At 47.7% G+C, this 21,385-nt stretch overlaps 1 protein-coding gene across 1 annotated transcript in view; it reads left to right on the plus strand.

Annotated features, from left to right (window-relative positions):
* The first annotated feature begins 13,870 nt into the window (after positions 1-13,870).
* Positions 13,871-21,385, plus strand: part of IGSF9B (immunoglobulin superfamily member 9B) — a 117,868-nt gene continuing 110,353 nt past the window's right edge. Inside the window, exon 1 of the mRNA XM_054998006.1 lies at positions 13,871-13,904. Coding sequence (XP_054853981.1) covers positions 13,871-13,904 — 34 coding nt within the window. The remainder of the gene's footprint in view (positions 13,905-21,385) is intronic.

Raw genomic sequence — 21,385 nt, forward strand, 5'->3', positions numbered from 1 at the left:
TGTGCAAGCGAGTCTATTAGAGGGATTGATGACTAATAAGATATGTTAGGAAATGTGCTAATGGGCAGGAGAGCTGCTAATATGATTCAATTGACCCATTCTGCATGAGTTACCCCATCACTTAATTTTTTCTCTTAAAATAAAATAATCACAGGTGGATCATTCAATACAGGAGGACCAAAAAATAGTTTCCTCCCTCAAGCCAGCTGTGACAGTTACCCAAGTTATAAACCATGGAACCTCTAGGGAAAGAAGGGGAGATGCAAGAAGCCAGCATTATAACAATAATACTCCTTGATATATTTGACCTTTTTGTCCTTTAGAGTCTCATTCAAGGGGCTTATTTTACAGTATCATCCTAATTCTGGCCTGCCTGGATGAATTCACAGTGACATGGGGCAAGGGCGGGCTTACTCAGCATTTCTATTTTAAGAATCCACTCCCCGTTCCCACACAATGATCTCGCAAATTGAATTGGAAGCATGTGCATGAATGGTGGGTGTATAAAAATGTTGAACTGGAGAAAGAGGGAAGGAGAGCTGAGCTCTGAAACTATCTCGTACTCAGGACTTTTAAGTAACTATGTTTGAGAATAGAGTTGGACTCAGTGACTTGACCCTTGGCATTCAAGAAGTGTCCAAAAAGAATCACCTGACCAAACTGCAGTGCTTCTTGGACACTGCCTTCAACCTCAACTCCTTCAAGGGCTTGTCTTACATACACTTCAAACTGGTTCTGCAAAAAAAAGAAAAAGAAAAAAGAAGTGTCCAGGTCCGTTGACGGATGTTCTGAGTGTCCCTCTTTTGCAAGAAGTCTCTGTATCTTTCTTAGTCCTTTCCTTTTTTTTTTTCATTCCCCCCCCTCCTCTTTTTTGGAGATGGTTTGTTAAAATCAAGTGGAGCCTTGATCTGCCTTAAAGATTATAATTTTTTTAAAAAAATATTATTATTCAAGCGTAAATGCTCATGGATGAGAGCCCACTCTGTCAGGCGCACGGAGGGGGTTCTCACTGGGCAGACTATATACAGTAGACCTGCATATATATTTACACACACACATGCATGCATGAACACACACACGCACGCACACACACACAAGATTATGAAGAAAAAAATTCTGAACTGCAAGGCCAAACGGCAGGAAGTACAAAGTGAGATGTAATTAGGTACAATTCAAGTGTGATGAAGGGAAGTGCAGGGACCAGTTACGGCAGTGGTAATTGGTGATAGCGCCAATTTCTCTAGCTTTACTAAGCTAGTTAACACCTGTAAATGATTGAAAAGTCTCATGGTTTCATGGTTCAGCTTCTGAATGAGGGTCGCTAGAAGGTTTTTGCTTCTCTGCCTCGCCTGTGGCCTTTTTACCAGCATGTGGGACTAGATGACCGTTTGCTCTGATCCAGCTTGTTTATTTGTTTATTTTGTACCCCACCTTTCTACTCAGTGGAGACCCAAAGTAGATTGCATCATTCTCCTCTCCTCCGTGTTATCCTCACCACAACCCTGTGAGGTAGGTTACACTGAGCGGAGATGACTGTCCCAAGGTCACCTGGCAAGTTTCCCTGGCAGAATGGGGACTCGAACGTAGGTTTCTCATATCCTAGTCCAACACTCTCACTCCACTAGACCATGCTGGCATATGTTGTGTAACTCCATCCTCTCAGCCAAATGGATCATTAAAAAAATAACAATATGATAATCACTGAAGCCACCGTCTCTCTCTCTGCAGTTATCTAGGACAGTCTCCATCTTACTTCAAATGCTATCAGTACTCATTTCCCCACCCCACCCCTGGGAAATCATTGTTTGTCCTTTATGAGTTCCGTTATCCTCAAATAGTAAGATTAACGCTAGGGCTGCCAACCTCTCCTCTGGCCCTGCTCCTCTGCCTTTGAAAAATGGAGGAAGCTTTCCTTGCCACTTTTATCTCCATAGTAGGAAAAGCTTCACCAGCTCTGTTTCTGCCTGACAGGAAGTTCATTGAAAACCCAGGAACAGAGCCAGCGGAGAATTTGGCAAGTCTTCTTAATTCTTATATATGTCATTTTAGCTCCTCAGTGGGTTTCATACAAAAATCAGCCTTGGACTAGGAGGACTTTCTGAAATCCCAAGGCAGCTAAGAAGTTCACTGGATGACCTTGAGCCCCTCATTCTCACTCAGCTAAATCTACCTCACAAGGTTGTTGTGTTGATAAATTGGAGGATGGAAGAACCAAGTATGTCGACTGAGCTCTATGGAGGAAGAGCAAGATTCGGGTTCAATAGCGCCTTAAAAACCAAGTAGGTTTCCAGGGTACGAGCTTTCTTACAGCCTTAAACAGTAGACCACTATTCTTCTTCTTCTATTATTATTGTTCTCCTATTGCAGGTAAAGGAGCAGATTGATAAAGGTCTTGCCCAAGACCATCTCATGAGTTAATGGCAGAGGCAAGATTGGGAGCAGAATCTTTGGTTTATGCCCATTTCTTAGCATCGGTGATACCACAACACTTTAACCACATGTAGTGGGTTGGATCCAACCAGCTTTTCAGGTGGTGAAAAGGAGAAGGTATCACCTTTGACAACCAAAAGGGTTCATGAGTCCTGCATGGAGAAAAGCCATGTGGGGGGCTGTCGTAAAGAGGATTGAGTAAAAAAGCTGGCTGGATCCAACCCGTCAGTTGCCATGGTATGCTGTTGCTTATTGTGAAACTCCACCCACTCCCATATTAGTTAGCATAAAGTTAAATTCCTCATAACCATAAAGGAGCCATGTTGTAAATGGCCTCAAATCACAAGGGAGAAGGCTGAGCTGGTTAGAACTAGTCTAGGCTCGATGCTGAGATGCTTTGTTTGAGCAATGAAAAACTGGACTCGCTCAAAACAAGCAACAGGTAGTAAGTTACCCTGCTGCAAAAGGTTTTATTAGCACTTGAGATTTTATTCCAAGTGCAGCTACATCTGATCCAGAAGCCCATAATGAGTTGCAAACCATGAAGTTCTAATCTCTTTTGGGTCTCTGCAAGGAAATTGATTTTGCATTGTTGACTAGATGTACTTGGAAGTCCAAAGGACATTCTCATGGGAGGCTAGACAGAGGGGCACCATATATGGTTTAAATTTAGAATTACAAACATCCGTGTTTTTGTTTTTTATAACCTGAAGGACCAGATTCTCATTTAGTGTGGATTAGTAACATGGTCACCGGGCATGCTGCCGTTCTTGCAAGCACATAGCTGAGCAAAGACTTCGACTTCCTGAGAATTTCATTTCTTTTACAAATACCAGTTTCTAGTCCTTATGGTCAGGGCTTTTTTCTGGGAAAAGAGGTGGTGGAACTCAGTGGGTTGCCCTTGGAGAAAATGGTCACATGGCTGGTGGCCCCCCTGGTGGCCCCGCCCCCAGCCATGTGACCATTTTCAAGAGGTTCCAGAACTCTGTTCCACCGCGTTCCAGCTGAAAAAAAGCCTTACTTATGGTTACAAAAAAGATGTCTTAAGTACGTGGACAGCACCTGCTGTAATGCCAGAGGGTGAATAACATTTCTGACAGCTGGGAATGGGGTCTGGTTCTGTGGAACTTCCTAGACCCTTTTAAGATCAATGTATTTATCCACTTATTTCGATTTAAATTCCCCATGTCTCATGTGCTGTGGCAGGAGCATTTTAAATATTATAAACATAATAGGATTCAGACAACTGTGCAATGTGCTTGTGCACTTCCTGATGTGCAGGAGATATTCCTGGAAGGGGAGGGGGACTAGCTCAGTGGTATAAATGCCGCTTTGGACGCAGCAGGTCCTGGGTTCAGTGCTGGGGTATGTCCTTCTCAGGCTGGTCCCCTGGAGAGCCGCTGCCAGTTGGAGCAGCCAATACTGAGCCGGGTGGGTCAACGTTTGGGCGCTGTGTATAGCAGCTGCATGGGTTTAATTGATTGTCCCCTCTGGATAGAGGCCGGGCCTTAATTGGTATCTTCAGGGTGCCTGAAGTCTCCATGGATCCTATAAAACGGTACCTGGAAGTGGAAAAGAGAACATAAAGACATCAAGATGGCGGTGTCCTATTAAAAAAAAAAACAATGAGAAGAATCCCATCAAGTCACAAGGGGATTGAGCCACTGGTACTGGAGGGTACAGAATTTGCAAGCTTTCATTTCAGAGGTTGAGCTCAAGACTGATTCAGAGCTTTCTCTCCTGCTTAAGGTCTACTGTTTTCTTGCCATGAAAGCAAATTGCAAAGGCTTTGGGATGGAGAACCTCATCTAGAATGCCTTGGCTGGCCTCAGGGTTCTCGTCACCTTCAGACTTAATTGACACGCTCTGCCTTAATTGGATCTTCTAGATCATGACAGCTGATGGGGTTCCCCTCCGCTTCATCTGTTACACTGAAATGGAAACAGTCAAGGCTGATTAGAGATGTGGTCTCTTTAACCAGGTGAGAAGGAAGATCCCTTTGAGAACCAGACCTGGGTTCAAATCCCTATGCAGCCATGAAGCCTACTAAGTGACCATGGGCCCCTTTGTCTCAATCTGACCTACCTCACAAGGCTATTGTGGGGATAAAACTGAAGAACCATGTCGTTTGCTCTAAACTCCAAAGAGGGAATCAAAGTTTAACAGAATCAGATGTGGTATGAAGAACAGCATCTGCCACATGAATATTTTGCATTTTTTCCTATTCATTATCGAATGTTTAAAGGTAATCACATATATTATTTCAGTGACTGTTACAAGAAAAAGAGGCAACCAGGCCACTGATCCTCATTTTGGAGGGGAATCAATGGGCTTAGATTGGAGAAACACTATTTAGGATTGCACTGTATGTTTACGGCCAATCTGAGCCAGGAATTTTCAGCCAGGGATTTCTAGCTTATGCTCTTGAGTGCTCAGCCCCACTAGCTGCAAAAAATTTAACATTTCGAAGCCTACCCAAAAATAACCTGGAAATTGCCCTGGACACTCTTGCTACTACAACCTTTGGGCAATCTAGACTGGATGTTAGAATGGCTGCTCATTAAACCCTCTTGGAACACTCCTTTCCCTCCTGGTGAATTGCCAGGACACTGTTCACATTTCTTACACAGAACTAGCCTGTAAGAAATAGCATGAAACCTACTTGTTAAATACTAACCGCAACTGGGCAGTGAGAGGTGCATAATTTTCGTCGCAGGATGCAATCTTTTGGAGACATATTAGGAAGTAAGTCCCAGTGAACTCGGTGGGATTTATTTCCAAGTAAGAACGCCCTGTAGCATCGCTGTTCTTGTTGTACCCAAATAGCCCTTAACATCGGTGACATTTTGCTTAATTAATTAATTGTGGGCTTCTATTCACATAGTTTTAAGATGCAACCTTAAATACTGTTCACCATTTGCCCGAGTGATGTAGACAATGGCTGGGGATAGTTATCATTCGGAGATGAAGTCAGTGCGGTGTAGAGGTTAGAGCGGTGGAGGAGGATCTTGGAGAGCCAAGCACAATGCCCCACTCTGCCCTGGAATCCGCTGGGCGATTTGGGGCCGCTCATTCTTTCTCAGCTGAGCGCAGGGCTGCTGGGAAGATAAAACAGAGGAGCTGACAGCCATGTACGCTGTCCTGCACTGCCGAGAAGCGCAGGATAAAAATGTAACCGATAGAGGATGCAAGTGTGACATCCTCGCCTAAAGAAGGGAATTCTTGCAATACTCCAGTAGAAGTCTGCTGCGATTGGCTTCCCTTCCCCTTTTCTCCATATTATAAAAACCCATTCAGTCACATTGTGGCATGGGCAAGAGATGGGCCAGGAGGAGGCCGGTGCCAATGCAGAAGCAGGCTGGATTCCCAAGGGCTGAGAATACCGGTTGGAGGGGCAGGGTCAAGCTTAGTGCACATCCCAAGGGTGCCCCTCAATGCACCCTTGAAAACTGAATTGCTGCCGTTTGGTCCTATGAAATGGCAAAGGGTTGCACCTGAGGGGTAGGGCTGCCAGCTCTGGGATGGGGAATTCCTGGAGATTTGGCAGTGGAGACTATTGAGGGGAAATACCTCAGTGAGGTATAATGCCATAGACTCTACCTTCCAAACCAGCCACTTTCTTCAGAGGAACTGATCTTTGTCGTCCGGAGATCTGTTGAAATTCAGGGAGATCTCCAGACCCCGCCTAGTCGTTGACAACCCTGGCTTGGAGGGGGGCAACCCTCCCGCCCGGGAGAAAGGAATGCCACATGTCAGCGTGTGTTCAGCACATAGGGGAGAGAGCCTTGCCGGAGACACGCAGGCACGCCCCCCCCCCCCGTTCATCAATCACGGGAGCACAAAGACAACTGAGCAACGCCGAGCCAGCGAGTGGGCGCGGGCTGACGTCTCTCCCGGCCCACTCGGGGCCGTGTCATCACGCGGGGGCAGCAGGGCGAAGGGGAGAGGGGAAAGGGCGTCGGGTTGCCAACTCCAGGTTGGGAAATTCCTGGAAAGTTGGGGGGGGGTGGAGTCTGGCGATGAGGAGGGGGGTGACCTAATGCCATAGAATCCACCTTCCAAAGTAGCCATTTTCTCCAGGGGAGACGATCTCTGTTATATTGAAGTCTGTTGGAATTCCTGGAGGTTGGCAACCTTACACGACCTCCCTCCCCCTCTTCCCCAGCTGGATGGGCAGCTCTGCAGAGCTGCGCCGGGGAAGGCACTCTGCAGCCTCGGCCACTCTGCCCTCCTCTAGCACGAGCAAACTCCCTCCCGGGAACCCGGCCATGCAGCGTGAGCAGGGCGGGCGGGGGAATCAAGGCAAGCCCGGGCGGGGGCGCAAGCAGAGGCCCCCCTCCCGGCATTGCGCATGATTCTGCGGCTCTGCGCACTCCGCGCTCCAACCCACCTTGGCGAGGGGGAGGGCGGCCTCTCCCCTCCCGCGCCCCCTCCCCTCCCCTCGCCGGCTGTCGGCGCCCGGAGCCAATCGGCGGCCGGCTGCCCTCCCCGCCACCAATCGGCGGGCGCGGGGGCGTCTCCCGAGCCGCTCAAGAGCGCAGGCTAGGCTGCGCGCCGGCGACTCGGGTTGAGCCTCTTGGGCGCTGCGCTTCGGCGGAGCCGAGGAGAGCGGAGCGGAGCGCGGGCGGAGGACACGCGATGGCGAGCGCCCCGGCGGGGAGGCGGCCGCAGCGGCAGCAGCAGCCCGGCCGAGGGCTGCGGGCATGAGACGGCGGCGGCGCCCCGGGGGCTCGGCGATGCGCGGGGCTCCGGCAGGCAGGCAGACGCGCGCCCGGCAGCGAGGATAATGAGGCGCCCGGGCGTGGGGCGGTAGTACTATGATTTGGTATGTGGCCGCTTTGATAGCAAGTCTCGTCCGCGCCCGAGGAGGAGTCGCCGCTCAAGGTGAGGCGCGGGCTGCGCGGCCGGGGCCGGGGCGAGCTGGCGCGTCCCTCTCCGCCTTCTCGGGGTCCTCTCTGCGGTGCCCCCCCCCCCCCGTTTCGGGCGATCTCGCATCCCCGAACCTTGCCGCTCCTGCCAGCCGAATCCTGGGATTTCGGAAAGAGGCTTCTCCCGGGGGGGGGGGGGGTGAGAGGGTGGCCGGCTTGGGGAAAACTTGCAAATATGAGCCCCCCCCCGCCCAGTTGAGGAAAAATGCACCCCCCGAGGAGGCTGGAAGTCCAGGCGAATGCTTCCCAAGACTTGCCTGCGATGCTGCTATAGAATAAGAATAATTCTTGCTTTAATTTGGGGGGGGGTTAAGGGGACTCCCTCTCTGATTCTTGCGGGGAGAGCAGGCTTTGGCATGAATCAGGGTCGACGTAGCGGCACCAGGCAGGGATGTGCGAAGATGACCCAAACGTTTTGTCCGAATCTGGTGTCTGGCAAGCTTTTTTTTTAAAAAAAATACTGAAATTGCCATGCATTTACCTGGGTGTAAATCCAATCGAGTTCTGTAGCATCACTCCTGATAAGCAAGCAGAGCCAGGGTGGTTTAGAAGGACATGCATTTGGCTCTCCTATCCCGCAGCAGTGGTGAAAAAGAAAAAAAAAATCCTGCTAGAGAGGAAGGACTATGTTTCCCTGCCCATCCTTCTTTTGGGGCTGGAGAGGTGGCTTGGGAAGTTCTTCTTTTGAGCCTCTGGCGTTGATGGAGTGGCCAAATCTCACATGGCTTACTTAAATCTGCAAAGCTAGTCGAGTAGCAAGTTGATGAATATTTACTTTAGCTTTTTTTTTTTTTTAAAAAAAACAAGCACGTAGATGCTTGACAATCGTCAGAGTCCAACTTTATTTCCGAACTGCCAGATTGGATTCCCTGGGCTTCTCCAGACGGCTGTGTGGGCTGCTGCCGCCTCGGGAGGCAATTCTGATTGAGTTGGCGTGCCATTCCTGCGATATATTTTTGCATTTACTGATGCAATGCTACACCAGAGTGCACGTTCTGTCGCTGTCGCTCGCTGTGCCGAGCCGAGAAATGTGCCTTCTCTTCCTGCTTGCCGCATCTCTGCATTGCTTATGTATGATGGTTAAGTACTTAAATGCTTCTGAGCAGCATCTTGCAAAACATTTTTCTCTTAAAATCCCTTTTAAGGCATGTCCATGGGAGGGGAGAACTGCCAGAGCTGCCCTTGGTGTCTTATGAAAATGCTAATCGTTTTTTAAATGACATCCCGGAGGGCAGTCAACCCGAATCCAGAAAGTTTATGAAACATTTGTTTGCAGATGGTGGCTATGCATTGTGTTTTCAGAGAATAAGACAGTTGAATGCTTCCAATAGTAATCTGGGCTGTGTGTGGGGGGGGAGAGACAGGAATGTGAGGTTTTTCTTTTCAAGAAGTTTTCCAGAGTGCTTCAGTGGCCAGGAGGAGGTGCCCTCTTTCTAGTGTTTATTGTAAGCTCGGCTTGCTAGTCAATCTGTCAAAGTTCCTAGTCCACATTGTTTTTTAAAAAAATTATTTTCTAAAATTTCTGAAATTTTATTTTTTACTGTCATTTTAGACAGTGACCTGAAAAAGGACCCCACCTCTTCTGCTTTGCAAAAAAAGAAAATCACTTAGAATGATTTATGCCTGTTGTTGGTAACCAGTTGAATAGTTGTTAATATGTCTAGCATCAGCTCATGCAGATTTGGGTCCAAGATTTCTTGGTAGCTCTCCTATTCAATTTTGGGATTTGTTTATAAAGGAGATACTTTTAGTAAAGGATGACTCTGATTAATTGGTGGTATCCAGTATATATTTCCCAGATGAGCTCCAGGGACAAACTTTCTGAAGCAAAGCTTATGTTCCATTAGATCAGTTGCATTTTCCCAGTTGCTCAGAATCTTGTGTGTTCGCGTCTATGCATTTTGTCTGTCAATCTTCCTGTTCAGGCTGTTATTCCCTCTGCACTATGACTGATCTACACATGCATTTGAAGGAGGTGATAGAATGGACTATGCTACCCCCTGAGCATAAGCTGGTGTATCACATTTTTTTGAGGGAGGAAAAACCCTTGCATGTAGAAAACTAGTACTTGGGAAACAGGCTTTCTTCTTGAAGCGCTAGCTTTTTATTTGTAACAAGCCTTTTTGTTTTGTTTAAGGTTCGTTTTATGAATGGTGGCAGAGCTGCAGATGGAAATCAAAGTCCCAATTTCTACCCATTCATGTTTAGCATATTTTAATCTCGCCTGTCAATAGAGATGGAGCAAATGTTGGCTTACGGGTGGTTAAATTAAAAAAATAATCTGAATATGCTGCAGAAGGGAATGGAGTGTTCAGAGCCTCTGAGTGTCAGTTACGGGGGTGGGAGGAAAACTCCAACTTGCTGAGAAGCATAGAGAACTGAGATGGTGTGGGATTTTCCAGTTTTCCCCAGCCTGCAATTATTTGTGGGTCCCATCTTGTATATTAGTAAACCTCTATTTACTTACTCTATTAGCAATTGATGGGTCTGGATTCTTTCACATCTTCCTAGACTGGAGCAGAGCACGAGGCAGATGGTTTAAATTGATCACACCAGCCTAGTTTGTGGTGGTGAGTGACAATTATTGCAGGGCAGTCAAGTCAGGGAAGCTTTTTGTGAAATTGAATTTGGTCCTTGAGTTTTTCATTTTAGGCTGCTGGTGTGCCTTAAAGGTCTGCATATGCCAGCAAGTGGGCTCTCAAAAATAAAGCTTTCTTTTCTGGTCTTTTTTGCATGGTGGATGCCAACCCAACCTGTTGTGTTCAATCAAATATTGTAAATTGAAGTTGGTCACATATTAGTCCCACCTTTGCCCAAGGAGGTCAAGATGGCATGCCTCTTGCCTTCTCTACTTTATCCGCACGACAAACCTGTGAGGTAGGATGGATTGACAGAAGAAGTGAACTTTATGGCTGAGAGGAAGTTAGATTATAGTAAGTCCTGACCTTGGCAGACTTGTTCAATAAATGACCCCAACTCATTTTAAGTAATGTCTAGACTACTAATCAAAATTACCTCTTTTACTCTAAATGTTTAACATTTTAGTTTCTTGTATGTTTATTTAATGGAGGGTGGAGGTGGGAGAAGCAGAAGCAATAATGCAAGTTATGTGTTGGAATAGTCCTTGCATTCTAGGTTGTAAACTCTTTAAAGCAGGGATCTGTTGAGACACTTTCTAAACTTCTGCTATAAAGCATCATAAAAAATCAAGAGAACCTTGCAGGATTAGAGTCCTTCCAGTCTCTCTTCCCACAGTAGCCAGCTATATCGCTTAGCAAGTTTTGCATGTGGGATCCTTTATAAAAATAAATAAATGGGGGAGGTGAGAGGAATTGGTTCAAGAACTATTCAGCAATAGAAAAAGCAAGCTTTGAAGGGCTATAAGTTACTGGTCCATATCGTAGCCTAACTGCCTCTGCAAATCTCTGTTAGTCATTTGTGACACATCAACAGTTGGAAAGAGGGGGCGGAGGATATGACTCTGCTAAATTTTGGGGAGGTCTGACTTTTTTCACTGCAGGAGTTTCTATTTCAGGAGAGAACAAATCCCCTCTGAAGAAATCCTAGCATGGAGTTGTGTGTGTGTGTGTGTGTCTGCCTGCTCACCAACCTGCTACTTGCAGCAGCATTGCTCCATTTGAAAAGGCCTTTTCTCTGTGTGATCAGCCAGGCAGGGTTCCTGCAGTGAACTCAAAGATGTCATGGGGCCACGTAGCCAATCACATTTTGGCTACGTAAAGAAGCCGAGGAGGGTGAATGAATCCTCTTGATCTACCCTCTGCCCAGGCCCCTGATTATGCCTTGCCATTCCAGCTGCTTAAATTGCCTGTCAGGGTGGCATGAGCAAGACTTCTGCCCTCTGAAAGTCAGCTCTGCTTGCAGTGACTACTTTGGACAGGAAGGACTTGGTGATGTACATCCGTATGAAAGTCAGGCAGGCTGTAAAGGCGATACCCACATACTTATGTACTTTTCTGTTAATGTTCTGCCTTCACCCATCTGACTGCATCAGGACAATGAAGTGCCACCCTGTTTCGCTTGACCCAGGGGAAGCTGGGCATTCTTCCTGAGCACCTTCCCTCTTGAGAAGAGTGTCATGCACTTGCACAGAAGGATGCAAAAATGGCTGACGGGGATGTGCTTTTCAGAGGGATGCAAATGTTTGTGCAATAAGGCTCTCTGTTTCAACATGACGCTTCTTTGTACATTTGGCCATTTTAAAAAGAGTTCTCACTGTGATCACTGGGAAAGGACTTTTATTTGGCAGAAGTAACCAGGAGAACAGTAGTTCATGTGTCCGGAACATGTTGCTTGGGGGGATATGAAGATCGTTTTGTGCAATGCGTGCAGCATCTTGGCGGATGATTTAGATCAGTGGTACCCAGGGGCCATTTCGTAGAAAAAGAGCTGGAGGAGCTCATTAGCATAACTCATTAGCATATGCCACACCCCTTGCCATCATCGGAAGTGTGTCATTGGCATAACCGATTTGCATATGCCACACCCCCTGACATCACCTATCCTGGCTGTTTTGGACCCAATCCTGGCCATTTAGGGCCGAAATTGGGTCCAAAATGGCAAAAAGTTGGGTCCAAAATGGGGCTGAAAATGGCCAAAAGGGGGCCCAAAACGGTCAGGATTGGGCTGCTGCTGACTGGGAGAGTGACCCACCACCCGTCAGAGGCCCGATCCGGGCCGTTTTGGCCCCAATCCAGGTTGAAACGGGCCCCAAATGGCTGAGAGTCAGGTGGGCGGGGCCACCTAACATGTGACCTCTTTGGCGAACTGCGGGAACTGCTTTCCTGTGCGTTCCCCCTCAAAATGAGCCCTGGTGGTACCCATGAAAAGAAAAACTCTGCTGGATTAGACCCGTGGTCCATCTAGTCCAGCGTTTTGTTCACACAGTGGCCAACCGGCTACTCTGGAATGCCAACGACAGGGCACAGAGTGATTACTGCCATTCACTCCATGGAGAGCCACGTTTTCAATTACCATTGACTTTAAGAGCCATGTGACTTGTATGTCCTGTGCATCACACCATCAAACACAACTATTAAAATTTTATATGTAGCTATAAACTTTTTAATTACCATTGTACTTCTGAGCATGTAAAGTTGTCTCCTGTGCTGACTGTTTCAAGGAGAAAACCTCTTGCCAACTACAAGTCCCACCAAGCAATGGCTTACCCACTTGCCTGAAACATGGAGCGGGTGTCACATTGGAGAACGGTGATCAGAAGAGCCGCAGGTGGCATGTCAAAGAGCCACAGGTGGCTCCTGAAACACTGAGTGAAGCTCACTGATTTAGGCACACAGGTGTGTGAATTCAGTGGCACACAAATACAGAAAAGTTGCAGAACGGGCTATGAGCTGTGGAATCCAGCATTTCGAGAGGATCAGGGCTTGTTTTTAAAAGTTTCTGCTGTTACGGTGGCACAGAGGACTTAAAATGTGTAGGCGATTCCTGGAAAAGTTATTAAAGAGAGGAGGGAAGCCCAGTAGGGTTTTTGGTATTTAGGGGTGGAATTCGGTATCCTGCAGAACAGAATAAATAGATGCAAAGGAATATATACATCTTTGCATGGAATATACAACATACAGAATGTACCCTTCCATTGTGCAGAACTTTGGTTCCTTTGGGTGCAGATTCTTTTAGGTGCATATGTTGCCAGGTACACAGCTCTAGTGTTGATGGCTAATTGAACAAAGTGATCTGTTGAATTCCTGTAGACTTTCTAAGATCTGGTTAGCAATGGTAGGTCTAAGAAGCATGGCTGTCTTGAGAGTGAATATTTGATTTATATACCGCCCTTCAGGATGACTTAATATGCACTCAGAGTGGTTTACAAAGTATGTTATTTTTATCCCTACAACAATCACCCTATGAGATGGGTGGGGCTGAGAGAGCTCTGAGTTGTGACAGATCCAAGGTCACCCAGCTGGCTTCCAGGGGAGGAGTAGGGAATCAAACCTGGTTATCCAGATTAGGGTCCCGCCACTCTTAACCACTACACCAAACTGGCTAGACATTTAATATCCTACTTTTCTACGCACTGGGGCCCCCAAGTAGCTGACAACAATGTTTTCCCCACTTCCATTTTAACTCCCCAACAACAACCCTGTGAGGTAGACTAAGCTGAGAGTGTGTGATTTGCCCAAGGCCCTCAATGACCTTCCATGGCAGAGTGGGGATTTGAACCTGGGTCTCCCAGATGTTTTTATAGTACTTTTACCACTGCACCATAATGGTGGGGGTCTTCAGAGAGTTCACGCCCCCAGCGAGGCTGCTGCTGTTCTCCCTTTTCTTGGGCTGCCCATGAAAGTTACGGGCCATCCGAGAGAACTCTTAATTTTGCGTGATGCTAGCCGAGTTTGTAATTTCCTGCTTTGGAAGTACAGATTTTTCCAGCTTGTAATGTTCAGCTGCATTATGAATTAAGCATCATTTCCTCCCCCTGCCCCAGTTCTCCCGCAGCCCAGAATGTGGAATGAGATTGTGCACCTGCACAAGCGATGGTTCAGGCCAACCTGCCTGCTTTGGAGCCGTGTGAGCAAAACCTTGTTCAGTGCAGGAGAGCCTGAATTGGGACAGCGAAGCATGTGGCCCCCAAACGAGAAGGCTGCCTCTGCTGTTGGTTCAGTAGTTTGGGGCAGAAGGGTGTAAAGACCCAGGGCTGCTGAAACCCACTAAGGCCCCCCAATTCCATATAGAGCTGACTGGCATTGCCTGTCATGGCTGGCATTGCTAGCCTGACAAGCAACTGAAATGGGTCCCCCCACCGTTGCAAGTGCCTCCATCCCTCTGCCAGGTAAAGCTCTGGGTGTGAGGGCGTAAAGGCGAGCCTCCCCCACCCTTGGCAACTGAAGAGCCTCTCCTGCAGAAGTTCTTTCCAGCAGCCGCCTCCTTCTCAAGGGGAAAGGTGTGTGAATTCCTCTAGCTCTTGAGAACGGGGAGGAGCGTTTCCCAGCATCACTGCAACGAGAGAGAATAAATTAGGTTAAAAAGGGAAACGGGAGTGCCTTTGAGGAGAAAGGAAGACAAAAGAGGTGGGCTGTGAGCCATGATAGCGTGCAGTTCCCTCAAGGCTGTGTGTGTGTAGTGTGAATGCTCTGTGGTTGGGTGTGTGTAGAAGAAGTGAATGAAGAATGATGGCTGTGCGCTCTGAACAGTGCGTGGGTGTAGGCTGAGAGTACTCTGGGAGCGTAATCAAGACGGTGCTGCCTGCAGAGAGGCTGACATCATACGCATAAGCGTGCGCTGCAGGAGCTGGGCAGGTGGGGGAGTGCCCTTGGGCAGCAGATACCCCAACCGTGGGTGAGATGTGCTGTGGGATGGGCGCCATGTGCTAGAATGGGAACAAGCAGGTTGTGCGTATCGGTGTGCTTGTGGGGAAGACAAAGCATGGGGTGTTCTGCTCGGCTTTTCCTTGGGTGGCTCTTGAATTGGGGAAGGGAACGAGCTCTCTGCAAAGACCGAGTGTAGCATTTCGAGAGAATGCGGAGGAAGCCGAATGCTGCGTTGGATCCGATCAAGCCGAGTGCCTTCAGATAGCTCACCCATGGAATGGCCCTCGGTAGATTGCTCTTGAACAGAGAGGATCTTCCTGGCTGTCATGGCAAATACCTATTGGGAGAGGAGTCATCCCATGAATTTGTCTAACTTAAAAAAAAAAATTAAGATGCAGATCACAATGCTGTTTGCTTCTGAGAAAAGCTACACTTGCTGAAATTCCCTTTTCAGCACCACTTGGAGAGGTCCAAGGAGCCTGTCCTCCTTCCAGCCAACCGTGTTGGGGAGTGAAGTGAGTGGTACGGGGGGGCTCTGTCAGCTCAGTCCTTGTGCCTTGTGTATCTGGAGCCCTTGGCAACTGGGCAAGGATTTCTCACTATGCCTCCCGGTTTCCTGCCGTGAGAAATGATTGGTGGAGTTTCTTCTTAGCCTTGCAGGAACAAGAGGCAGGGGTTGTCTCCACCAGCCCAGTAACCAGCAGGATGCAAAAGCCCCGGGCTTTGTTCTGTCATGTTGCTGGAGCCGCACTTGGGAGATCTTCCCCTTCTCTCTTCCTCCTCCCCAGTATGTTTGTAGGGGGAGGGAGAGAATGGCTGGCAAAGCGCTTTGGAGAGAAGGCGATTTCTTGTGTTATGTGTACTCTTGCGAAGGAGTGGACAGCCGACTGGTCTGGTTTGGTTCACATCATTTCCACATCGGAAGGGTCTGCAGATGACTGATACTGCTGGGCCCATGTGGCAGCCTTGCCGAGTGCCCGTGGTTTCCTGCCAGATTGCTAAGAAGCAGCACAGCTTTGACGGAAGATGAGTGGCAGATTGATAGCTTTGGCTCCTGGGTCACAATCCCCTCTCAGGTTGCCCCGTGCACAGTAATGCTTTTGCACAAGCTTGTTGATTTCTGTGAGGTTTCTACAGCATGTCTTACTGGTTGTTTGTGCTCCAGATTTAATTTCTGTGTGCGCCACTTGGATTTTTCTGCCTCCGGGCATCAAAAACGGACCATCCCGGAAGACACTACTTTTCAGAGAGGGCAGCACTTATCAAAATCAATGCAAAGTAGCAACATTGAGGCCGGCAGTTGGCTCTCTGCTGCAGGCTTTGTGGATAAATGCTTCAGTGTATCAGCAACGGTATTTCAAAGCAGCAAGAGTACTTTGACTCTCTCTGAATGAGGACATGCCTGAACCTCCTGGAAACTATTAAAGGTCTGGAAGGTCCCAAGTTCTCTGGGCACGAGAGAGTCTTCTTTTTAAAGCTACTCAACGACAGCCTTTGGAAGGCTTTGCTTCAAGTATCCCCCTGCAATGTATTTTGGACATTGGCTCCCTGCCATATAAAATGGGTACAAGAGTTGACTTGGTGCTTGAATTTAAAGCATATAATCACACCCTGGACGTATGTTCCAAATTTCGCAACAACAGCTGTGCATTCAAGGAAGATGTTGCAGACAAAACTTTGAACAAGGGAGTTCGGTGCATTAAACCAAAGGCTGAGCGAAGGTCAGAAGAGGCCCCTAGAAAAACCTCTTTTGCAAGGGCTGCAGTATATCTGCTGCAAGAACAGAGGAGAGTTGTATTAATTTGTACAGTTTATCATACAGTAACCTGTCTATGCCAGTTCCCACATGTAGCCAACATAGGTGATCAAGGTCATATGGTTCCATGGGTATGTGTAGAGTATTGTAGCTAAGGCAAGTAATGAAGGCAGAGATACATCCTGAGGCTTTGGGGATGGATTGTGTTTGTGCGCTTGGCCCTCTGCTGAAATTGCTGACTTGCTTTTTGTGCAAACACACCACAAGTACTGAAAGGAATGTTAAGGTGCCCCCTGCCCCCGGTCAATAAATATCTGCATTCTTGTTTCGGCTGGTTTGGATTCCTCAAAGCAGCTCTTGATCCTGATCAATACCTAACGGATGCAGGGATAAAGAAGTGGAGGAAAAGAGATACTTAAAGGGTTGGCTATTCCTTGCCTGCCACTCCCTCCCTGCCCCCCCCCCCCCCGTGAGCAGATAAAAGGGGGGAGAAGTCTCCTGTCTCAGCAGTACTTGCGCAGAATCATAGAGTTGGAAGGGACCTCCAGGGTTATCTAGTCCAACTCTGCACAATGCAGGACATTCACAACAGCCTCCCCCCCACACCCACAGTGACCTCTGCTCCATGTCCAGAGGTCGTCCAGCCGGTTCCCTGGCTGAACTGGTCTGGAGAAAATTGCTTCCTGACCCCAATGTGGCGATCGGCACTATCTTGGGCGTGTAAGGGGCCACGAGAACTAAGCACTGATATAACCTTTCCTGCCCTCCCTCTCATGATCTGCCTAGGTTCACAGAATCAGCATTGCTGTCAGATGGCCATCTAGCCTCTGCTTAAAAACCTCCAAAGAAGGAGAGCCCGCCACCTCCCGAGGAAGCCTGTTCCACTGAGGGACTGCGTTTAGCTGAAAACTCTTTTGATTTAATTTCAGCCTGTTGGTTCTGGTCTGATCTTCTGCGGCAACGGAAAACAACTCCACGCCATCCTCTATGCGACAGCCCTTCAAGTAGTTGAAGATGGTTATCATATCACCTCTCTATTACAGCTATTTTCCCATTCCTCGGGCGTCTCTACAAAGTGTGTCAAACTGTGCATGTCGAAGCATGTTGAATCAAACCATTTTCAAATTCCTAGAAAGATCTCAACTTGGAGGACAGACGAATGTCATGACAGAGGGAATTTCACAGAGTAGCAGCAACCCATTGAAGAGAGCTCTGCTCTTGGCAGATGACAATCTTCACCCACCGAAGTGGCACCTTCAGTTGGTCCTCCTCTGAGAGTAGACCTTTCTTCTGGTCATAGATCCAGAGGAGTCAGCCGTGTTAGTCTGTAGTAGCAAAATCAAAAAGAGTCCAGTAGCACCTTTAAGACTAACCAACCTTACTATAGCATAAGCTTTCGAGAATCAGTTCTCTTCGTCAGATGCATGGAGGGCAAGAAGAAACCGGTCAGTTATATAGGTGGAGAGGGGAGGGAGGAGTAGATGCAATCAGTAGCTTCTGATAATAGGATCAGCCACTGATTGCATCTACTCCCCCCTCCCCTCTCCACCTGTATATCTGACCAGTTTCTTCTTACTTTCCACGCATCTGACGAAGAGAACGGTGATTCTCGAAAGCTTATGCTACAGTAAAGTTGGTTAGTCTTAAAGGTGCTACTGGGCTCTTTTCGACCTTTCTTCCGCGGCTGAATGTCAAATAAAGACCAAGACCAGCTTTTTGCTTTTGAGGATCAATTCAAACCATAACCAAATGGAGTGAGAAAGTAGGAGTGGCGGTGTAATGGGCTTCTTTTTTAGGCCCACTTGTAAACGAGCCGCTGTGTTTTGGACCAGCTGAAGCTTCTGGATAAAATTTATGGTGGGGGCCTGTGGAATGGTATTGCAGGAATCTAATCTAGAAGTCATGAAGCCATAGGTGGTGGTGTGTGTCACCGTGTTGCGGTAGAAGGCACCTGCTGAAGGTGGCAAAAAGCAGCCTTGATTATATAGCCACCAGCTGAGATTCCAGAAGTAAAGCTGGGTCTAGAAGAACCCCCAGATTGCAAACCTGATCTGTTGCAGAGAGCATGCTGCTGTGTTAAGATAGGCGTTTGCCGTTCTGGCGGCTCTTTTGAACCTCCTACCAATGTCCCTTCTGTCTTGTTAGCTCCGAGCTTCAGTTCTGTTCTCATCTGATCCACGACTCTCTCCAGACACCTGTTCAGAACACTGCCTGTTCCCTTTGCTTCTGGTGAAAAAGAGAATCAGAGATTCACATTCCTTCCTGGGACCATGTTATATAGTTAGAGAAACAAGCTGGAACCCTGAAGAACTCCATAAGACCATGGAGAAGAACAGGAGGGGTGAGAACCACTGCAAAGTTGTGCTCTCAAGGTCCAGCTCTGCAAGACTCCTTGGAAGAATGTCACGGTTGACTATCAAAGCCAACAGTAAATCCAAGAGTGTAAGCAAACTTGCAGTCCTTCATGTTTTTGCTAAAGGCCCATCCAGTAGATCAGAAAAAAAGGGGGCACCCTATCAGAGGAAAAAACTCTAATTGTCTAGAAATTTTTTATCAGTTTTATAAATCTTTTTAAGAAAGTGCAAAAGTGCCATATACATGCAATAAATATACAACAAATACAATATCAAAACAGTAAATTCGAATGGGTCCTGTCAGAAATTCTTTACAAACCCCACTGGATATATTACATTGCTGTAGAGTCCCGACTCGCTTAGAAAATGTTCTTGCAATTCCTGCTGGTAAGGCAATATGTCAGCAAAAACTTTGGCAGGTAAGTAGCTTATCAGAAGTTTTTCACAGTAAATTTTTCTGCTTTGCAGGTACAGACAATGCACGTGAGGATTCTTCAAGATGATAACTGCTTCGTGCCTAAAGGACCATGCCGAACAACCAAAGCTTTTTGGGGGGTTCTGTAGCCAGATTGAAATGTATTAAGACAACTGGCTTCCTCCCAAAGTGGCAGATATTGGGCTGGTATTCACCCTCTTGGGAACTTTGGTTTTTAAAAAGTCAGTGTTGAGACTGTCCTTGGAAAGAGCTAACTTGGGTGATTGAGCTTCGTGTCCCAGTGCTTCCACGCATGAGAAATCGCATTGGATTTTTGCAGGACTTGTTCCTCAGTGTGAAAAACACTGTAAGGATCAGTCTTGTATTGTTCAGAAATATAGGGAAATATTTATTTGGCCCCTGGGTGCCAAATCTGTAGGTAGCCAAAGACGTGAAGTTGTTCATATTAGCTGCAGACCCCCAGTGTCTGCAACCTGGCAATGAAGTCCTCTTTGCTTTGGCGGCAGAAGGGAAACTGGCATCAAGCTCTCTCCTGCTTGTAAGATGTTATTGCTCCAAGAAGTGCCTGGCCAGGGTGGCTTGGCTGCATTCCTGTATTATCCCTTTTAATCTTGGCTGAGACCTGGGGGAACTTTCCCTGCCCTCCTCCCCACCATGAGCTCCCGTTGACTTCTAGCTCTTGGAAGAGCGAGAGCGCTGTAATCCTCCAGTCTCATTGGGTGGGCAAAGATTAATCTGACTTCTCGTGATTACTTCCCAGGCTGTAATCAAGGCTGGGGAATAATCTCTGGAACTTGTTGGCAAAGACAAGCCCCAGGCTGTCAGCCTACTTGCTTTCCATAGGGACAGGTGGTTATTGTGTACCAGTTGTGTTGGGTGGATCCACCATTCTTCTGCCAACTAGTAACCACTTAGGGCTAAGTTGTTATATTCGGTTTGGAGAAGAGGAATCCTAAAAAATCCAAAGATGCAGGGCTTTTTTTCAGGGGGAACGCGGTGGAACGGAGTTCTGGCACCTCTTGAAAATGGTCACATGGCTGGTGGCCCCGCCCCCTGATCTCCAGACCGAGGGGAATTTAGATTACCCTCCGTGCCGCTAGAGAGGCATGGAAGGCAATCTAAACTCTGTCTGGAGATTGGGGGCGGGGCCACTGGCCATGTGACCATTTTCGGCGAGGGCGATTTAAACTTTAAAAAACTCTCCCCTTGTTCCAGCTGACCCAAAGTGACGTCATTGTGTGGTCCTGAGTTCCACCACTGAGTTCCACCACCTCTTTTCCCAGAAAAAAAACCCTGCAAAGATGCATGGAAAAAATATTCTTCCATTTGTCCCACTAATCTGTGCAACAATGGAAGCATCCATAGGCCATAGAGTTGGCTTGACTGGGGTCACATTGGGCTAGACTGTGGCACTAATGGCCGCCTGTTATGTTTTGAGGAGCTGCTGTGTTTTCCACCCAGTGGTCTTGGGGCTGGTGCTTGCTGCCCAAATGAACGTCCTTGAGTAGAGCTGGGCAAACTTTCTTGGACTTAATACAGAGAAGTTGACTTGGACTTGATTCACATGGGGGCCCAGATCAATTTATTTGGCCTATTCTGAGTGCAAACTCTTCTCAGCTAACACCGATCTGGAGTTACAGCCTCCAAGTGGGGTCTGGAGACCTTCAGAACTACAGCTGATTTCCAGATGAAAGAGAATCGATTCCCCAGGAAAAAATGGCTGCTTTGAAGTGTGAGCTCTATGACATTATACTCCACTGAAGTCCCTCCCCAAACCCCACCCTCATCAGCACCATCCTCCAAGTCTCCAGGGATTTCCCAACGAGGGTTGCCAGGTCTCCTTACCCTCCCGGTGGGAGGGGGCACCCAGCACTTACCTTGTACCTTGCCCAGCACACTAGTACTCCTGGTACATGTATGATGACATCACTTCCAGGAAATAACATCATCACGCTGGCTATGAGCTTGCTCCTATGCTTTGCATACAGGGCTAATTCTGGCCCGTTTGGGCCAAAATTGGCACTATCAAAGGGCGGGCGCTTGCCTACGGCCAGCGTGATGACATCATTCAGGAAGTGATGTCATCGTGCCCCCTGGGAGCATGTGTGCTACATGTGTTCCTGGGGTGCCTTTTGGTAGCAGGCGAGCCAGTTCCTGCTGATTGCTGGGGGAATTGGTGGGCAACAGGGCAAAGC

The sequence above is a fragment of the Eublepharis macularius genome, chromosome 14, assembly GCF_028583425.1.
Source record: "Eublepharis macularius isolate TG4126 chromosome 14, MPM_Emac_v1.0, whole genome shotgun sequence".
Lineage (NCBI taxonomy): Eukaryota > Metazoa > Chordata > Lepidosauria > Squamata > Eublepharidae > Eublepharis > Eublepharis macularius.